The 7,462-nt window shown below is 41.5% G+C and overlaps 1 protein-coding gene across 1 annotated transcript; it reads right to left on the bottom strand.

Annotated features, from left to right (window-relative positions):
* Nucleotides 1-2,255: 2,255 nt before the first annotated feature.
* PSMA4 (proteasome 20S subunit alpha 4) lies at nt 2,256-6,718 on the bottom strand. Its single transcript, XM_084241455.1, has 6 exons — nt 6,567-6,718; nt 5,291-5,368; nt 4,613-4,701; nt 4,039-4,169; nt 3,430-3,553; nt 2,256-2,434 (listed from the first exon to the last, which is right to left on the bottom strand). The coding sequence occupies exons 1-6, from the start codon at nt 6,701-6,703 to the stop codon at nt 2,280-2,282; spliced, it is 714 nt and encodes a 237-aa protein (XP_084097581.1). The 5' UTR covers nt 6,704-6,718; the 3' UTR covers nt 2,256-2,279.
* Between the last annotated feature and the right edge of the window lie 744 nt (nt 6,719-7,462).

The raw sequence follows: 7,462 nt of genomic DNA, 5'->3' as shown, positions 1-7,462 counted from the left end.
TACAGCTAAAGTTCTAGCTAGTGTTTGTTCCTAAGTTCAGAAAGGTTGTGATGTGCATTACAGAGAAAATATGTTACTTTCTTAGGCAGGTTTAGTGTCCGTACATTAAATATTCTTAAACAGAAACACCATGAAGCAAAATCAACATAGCAAGGGTGTATTGACCAATTAATGAAAATGTGACCAAAGACTTACAAATACTTTTCCTACCAAGACCGGTGGCTCAATTTTTGTTGATTCGGTGTAACTGGTAACTTCACAGAACTACCATAAATAACAAAAATCAACTGTAGAGATTGGAGAGCAAAGAATAATTTAGAAGAGGACCTCCCTGGTGGTGCAGGGGTTTTAAGTCTCAGTGCTATCAAGCGATCAGCAGCCACTACTGCATGAGTGCTAGATCCCTGGCAAGGGAGCCAACCCACATGGTGCTGGAGACCTCCTGTCTCACTCACTGCTCCCCACAGCAGTGTGTTTCAGTAGATTCTCCTGTTCTGCTCCCCACTGTCTCTGGTGAATCCTCTACCCCTTGTACCTGTGGCTTACACCTGTTCTTATATGCATAAATTAAAAAATAAACCTTAAAAAAAAAAAGGCACAATGTTGAAGTGGTTTGGGAATACCGTAGCTTGAATACGTGAAGCTAGTCTGCACAGAAATTGCAAGAAATCACTAATTCCTACGAGAATAATGGGGATAAGGCTAGAATCTCACATCCCATTGTTGGACAACTGGGAAGTATGCTCAGGCTCCATGCACCGTTGGCTCTGAGTTCAGGACAATCACCCGGAGTTTTACAAAAATGCTCCTGAGGGTACCACGCCAGAGCTTAAATGCTATGAAGGTATAGCCCAGGTAGTTTTAACAGCTCTCCAGAAGATTCTAATAAGCAGCCAGGCACTTCTCATGCCATAGTTTGCATTAAAAAACACATGCAGAGGCCTCCCGTGGTGGCGCAGTGGTTGTGCGCTGGGCTGGGAGGCTGCCTGCAGCCTCTGCAGCACCGGTTTGTTCCCAGCCGCTGGCGAGGGTCCCACAAAAAAAAAAAAAAAAAAAAAACCACAAGCAGGGCCTATTAAAACAGATCACTGGGTTCTTTGCCAACATTTTTGTTGTGATGGGAAGCCAGAATTTGCATTTCTAGCAAACCAGGTGATGGGGAAGTTCCTGACTAGCAACTACATTTTAAGTAGCACTGCTCTTCTACCAGAGGACTCTAGAGAAATTAACTGAGCAACACAGCATCCAACACGTGGCATGGCCCACTTCAGCCCTCACCGAAAGATGCTTGGAATCCTCCTTCTACCCACACATCTCTGTTTTTGCCGTGGCCCCCATATTCATTCTCAAACTAAGCCCTGGAGGCAGATCACCTGGCACAGGAATGTGCCTACTTTTGTGAAGGGGTGGGATTTTTTTCTGATAGACCTCCTCAGATCACCTGGTGCAGGGGGTGGGCAGGAGGTGGGGGGGGGCGGAACCAGTGTGAAAACTACACCTAAGAGGAGGATAAACTCAAGAATATTAATCGCTTCCCCAGAAAGAGCACTGAAAGGGACACAGAGAGGGTTTTTAAAGTTCTGGCTGTTTCTGAAGCTGGGTAGTGGGTACATAGGGTTTTCATTTGACTTGTCTTCCATGATTTATTAATGTATGTGTAACATGTATGCATGTGCACACACACACACACAGTTTCAAGTAAGCACAGCTCCCACTTTCCAGTATGAATACCCATCAAAATCAAAGACTGCAATACCCAGTAAAGTGATTGTTTCCCAGGTTAGGCCTCATCAAATTACTCTATCAGAGGCCAGGACAGTTTTCAGTTTTGCTAAATTGTGTGAAGGTGCTTCACGATGGCATAGAATGACAGCAAAGGAAATCCTTACTGCATAGTCCCATCTTTCTCTTTTTGTTTACATTTGTCAATTTTAACATCTTACTTGCAAGTAACTGCAAGGGCTGCCACAGTATAAAGCATGGAAAGATCATAGATAGCCCTACTACTCCTAGTATCTTTAACAATTATTGCTATAAAATTGTTTCCTTCACAATTTCCATTCTTTCCAAGTTTTATTCCAAAAAAAAGGGTAGAAGGTGATTAGGATGTCCATGAAGAGTGTTCAACAGGACAGCAACAAGGACCCAATTCAGTTCGTCATGTCCTATTTTCCCACTATACAAGTTTAAAAAAAAGTCAAAGCTTTCTCAGTGTGGAAGAGGAGGACAACTTTTACTCTAAAATGGTTCCCAAATGAGTTAGAAAAATCTGATTTTGTTTATTTATCTTTTTCTTTTTGTTCTTTTTCTTTCTTTTCTCGTTCAGCTTTAGCTTCTTCTTCCTCATGTTTTTTGATCAACTGTTCCACTTCCTTTTGTTTGAGGACTCTGATGACCGTCTTCCCATTCTCTCTTGTCAGCGTGGCAATTTCCACTAAAGCAAACACACATTTGTGTTACAGGCAGGGACACGTAGCAAACAACCTAGTAGGCAACCATAGTTTCATCCCCTCCCTTCAGTCTTAAATCACCACTCTTGCATGTTGTATGCTTAATATGACTCAGGATATTTTATGGACATCAACAGAACACCTTAGACCCTATAATGTTTCTATTTAAATATCTTTCTTCTCCTCCCCCATCTGAACCTTCTGAGCAATTCCTCTGTTAAGAGTGTCTGAAAGCTTTAGCCAGTATCTTTAACCAGTCAGAATCTATAACCAGTAATTATACTTCTTACGGACTTTTCAAATCTCTTTTTAAAAAAGTGTGAAAAGCAGCTACACCAAGGCTATGGACAAATAGGCTGATACCAAAATGAGATTGGCAAGGAGGGGAAATTGAGCAGTGACTCCCTGAAATTAAGTAGAAGTAGCCAACAGTGGGCAATCCTAAAGAAATGGCATTTTCTAAGACCAGGAGATAAATTATCCTAAGCCAATTCAATATTAATTTATCACCATTTTGGAAATATCACTTAGAAATATTGTTTTATATAGTCATATAACAAGTGAAAGAAAGCAATTAAAATTACAAGTTTGATTTTAACATAAGAAATTGGGAGACTCAGACAAACATGCAAGTGTCCATGTCTAGAAATATAACTGCACGTGTGTTCATTATGACAGATACCACTGTCAGGAGGTAGATAATAACAAAGTAAAAGTAACACAGCTCAGCGTTCTAACCATGAACACTGAGCACATTTGGGTCCTCGTCCTCCAACCTGAATGCAGTGCAGGAGTGTGGCGCCATGGCTCACCAATGTTTGCCTTGCTTAGCAAAGCAACCTCACTAAGCCTATGTCCTCCAGGAAACAGGCCACCTATATAAACAGTAACTATAAAGTTACTAGTTCAGTAAACTACGATTAACACTCAAGTCCTCTCAAGTAGCCAAAGAAGTTAGAGGCGAGGATGTATCAATTACCTTTTTCAGCAGACAGTTTACTAACATCCATGGTTTTATTTAGAACTTTGATAGCTAAAGCAAGTGCTGACTTCAAAGTCATTTCTCCTTCTTTGTAGTCTTGTTTTAACATCGACACAGCTGCCTGTAAAAAACAATCAACAGAGAATTTCCTTTCAATTTTCATGTTTTGGAATACGGACTGGTCCGTATTATCGCATTATAGCCAAAGAGACAATTTTAATGGCAGGGAGGGTAAACATGCCATGGGTGACAGGGGAGGGGCCAGCGCTCTATGAATGGGGTCTTCAACCTGGGTCCTTGGATCCTCTGAAAAAGGGATCCGTGGTAGAATTCAGGGGTTCTGTGTACCAGTGTACAGAAAATACATACATATTTTCAGAACTTCTCATTGAAAATTAGCATCTCCTCCCATTAACAACATACACAATAAACCCCAGTAGTACTAACAGTACTGCAACCCTGTCACAAATAGAAATCACAGATATTTTCCCTGTCATAGTAAGGGCTGCTACAGCAATCTTGCAATACTGTTTATACTCAGTGCTATTTAATTATGGTAGTTGTCAGATCTTCTGCTGCATTTTATAGTACCACAAAAATACTCACAGCGCTATTATTTCCAATGCATGTGGCTTTCCATCCCCCATAATTTCCGCTAGGATCACTCTGATAGAGCTGAAAGCCGTAGTGCTTATCCCAGCCAATGTACAACAATGAAACACCAAACGGTCGTTTTCCTTTAACAAAGAAAAAAAGTCAAACACACTTGCAACCTGAATTTAGTATCACTATAGTTACCCGAGCTCAGTTAATGTGGTTAAACCCTTTTCTGTGAAGTCAGGCATTCATAAACTGCACTGTGTTCTGGCCCGCATAGAGATAAGCGCCACCCAAAATTCTACTTTTGTTTCTCTAATTTAGACACAGCCAGGAGAGGGAACACAGCTGAATTTCATTATTATGAAAAAAGCAATTTGCCTCCAGATTTGAAAATGTTATTCTGGCCTTTCAAATGTCTATTTACAAAGCTTATGATAATTTACACAGTGGACGTCAAGTCAGGAAGCAGGAACATACAGTGTTTACTTATCTAATCTTCACTTTCCATTTACTGTCTCAAAAAGAATAACTCATGAAACATTTTTACTTTCTGAAGTAAAATTTCCAAAAACTTCAATACCTCCAAACTGTGTATAAGCTTGTTTGATATCACACAGTGCTGTAACCAACTGCTCACAGGGGATCGGTTCCTGATACTGTAATAAATACCTAGGATAAAGACATTGGCAGATCAGTTTTCTCTAAGACAAAGACACACTCTAAACAAAATACCTCTGAAAAGAAATCCATGCCAGGGGACAACATAATAGTCATTTGTAATTTGAAAGTGGGAGAAAAGCACATCAACATGCTAACCGTCTTACAGTAAATAATACAAGTTTGGGTTTAAAAAATCTATTTTTTCTAATATATTTTAAATTACTTCAATCTTTGCAAAAGTGAGTTCTCCTTAGAAACATGTAAGCCACGTTGGGCCTCCCTGGTGGCACAGCAGTCAAAGACTAAGTGCTATCAAGCTATCGGCAGCCACTGCAGCATGAGTTCGATCCCTAGCTAGGGACATACCCACACGACGCAGCAGACCTCTCCTGACTCGCCCGCTGCTCCCCTCAACAGTGTATTTCAGTCAGTCTGCCTTTTCTGCTCCCCACCCCGTCTCTGGTGAATCTCTCATCCCCACACCTCTGGCCTCCACCCCAGTCCTTGTATGCATAAAAAAAAAAAAAAAAAAATTCTTTGAAAGAAAAAACCATGCAAGCCAAGTTAATACCATCAATTATGTTATTTATGACCATACCTTTGAGCAATGAGCCTCAGTTCATTAGTCAGAACATTTGCATCTGAAGTTATGCCTGCCACACTGCAAGCCATGTCCCTGGAGGCAAGACAGGCAATGATTTGAAAGCAAGGAAAATGTTTGCAAGGGGTCTTTACAAGTCCTGAAAAGTACTGAATTCTATTAGAAATTTACAATGCTAGCTTTCACAGCTGCTACACCCTTCAGACAAAAACTATGTTTTATCTTTGTAGGAGACTTTAAACTGGAGGTCATGCCACATGAAAGATAAACTAGTGCACCCTGAAGTTTTTCAGTGATTTGTCGTCATGGCCCTGTGAATAGTACAACAGGATGGATACTAAGAGGCTAAAGTAAATCCTGAGATGATGCGGCAAAATAGAAAGGTTTTCCCAGACAGGGATACGACCTACCCCATTCTCTTGGGCAGTAAGTGATCTAATCTCTTTGAACCCTGGGTTGATGGGGGTGAAGGTGAGGGCACCTGAGGGGAGATGGTTTTCCAGGGCAGCCTAGGAGATCTAGGGTAGGCCCACACTATGGGTGCATTTCATTTCTCTGTTCCTGTTCCTGAAGACTGCCCTGGCTCTCCTATAGCCCAATCCCCTCTGTCTCCACACCGAGCCAAGCCTGCAAGCTGCCGAGCAGGACCAACAGTGACTATGAACAGATGATATTTCCTCTGATGAGTATGTCAAAAGGTCTTTATAACCAGCACTGAAGGGAAGGTCTCTGATCAGATAATCCAGCTCTCTGCTAGAGGCACAGCCCTGCACACCCAGTGAACAGAAACCCTACTAAGCGTACAGGGCTCCATTTAACCGTTCTCAGACCTCCGGGAGACCTGGCATTTGGTGATTCATTATAATTCAACAAAATTCCCGAGAAGTCATTTTAAGCAATGCTTTTACAGCTGACTATTAGCTTATCTCATTAACTGCCAGAACCACACTAGAAGTCTGAGACTCAGAGAAGGTGGTACGAGGCCACACAGCTCATATAAGTGGAGCTAAGATTAACCCAAATCTGTGTGAGTACCAAGTCTTGTCACTACAGAGAGCCACTGCCCCATTAAGTGCACAGCCTTGCACTTAAAAAAATGACACAGGGTCCTGGGCCTCAAGCACTGTGAGCAAAACTTTTCTCGAGTGAAAACACAATACACTGTGCATTTCAATTCTACCATGTCGAAAGGAAGAGCCTTCTTCCCAGAACACTGGGGAATATACTTATTAAGTAAGATTTTTAAACTGCCTTCTTTAAAGATCTTACTTACTCATTGAGTTTATAAATTTTTTCAGAAAAAAAGACTTCATCGAGAAGCTTGTGTATGTTGCGTCTCTCTGCTGCAAGCAGAACACCGTCGTTGGCTAAAATTCCCAAACAGGTGCCTGCATGTCCAATAGCTTCCATGGCATATTCAACTTGGTACAAGCGACCTGCAAAAGACAAGCAGTGTGAAACCTAACTCTCCTCTGCTCGCTCACCCCAGGGCTAGAGAAACAAGCACAACACTGGCAGGCTACAAACAAATATCTCACCCACTTTTACTCTTCTATGATATCCACGCAACCTGGTGGTCACAACCACCTAAGTTTGTAGATTTCCCCCTTAAGTCAAATACTTTTTTTTTTTTTAATTGAGGCAGATTAAGCAATTTCTTTTTTTACCTTCTGGAGAAAATATAGTGGTCCTCGAGTCATATCTTCGAGACTGTGAAGGAAAAACAGAAAGGTGATTCCTGTCCACTGAAAGCAAGTCAATTCCTCCTGCAAGCCCACAAATCATCTTATAGAACATTCTGGTCCACTAAGTGCAGTGCATGAGAAGAAACTTGTAAGGAAGAAAACACCATTCCCATCTCTTTCTTCCATTTCACTTTTCTCATGCAAAAGTCTGCCAAGTGAGCACCAGCAACATGGTTTATCAGGCAACAGTCTGTGGGTGTGTGTTTTAAACTCACCATCTTTTTATCTTATCTTTCTACAATTCCTGTAAAAAGAAAAAAGGATAAGTATTAAAATGAAACTTACAAATGAAAAAAATTTATTTCTCTGCTTGAGCTCCGCCTACTAGCGGGGTGAGGGAGGCCCGCACCCACAGTAAAGCAAAGTGTAGACACACACTAGACAGGAGCCAAGAGCTGAACGGGGAGAGGGATGAAGCAGGGAC

This window comes from Talpa europaea (assembly GCF_964194135.1).
Source record: "Talpa europaea genome assembly, chromosome: 1".
NCBI lineage: Eukaryota > Metazoa > Chordata > Mammalia > Eulipotyphla > Talpidae > Talpa > Talpa europaea.
The sequence above is the reverse complement of the archived record's forward strand: the minus strand, read 5'-3'. Positions and strand labels throughout refer to the sequence as shown.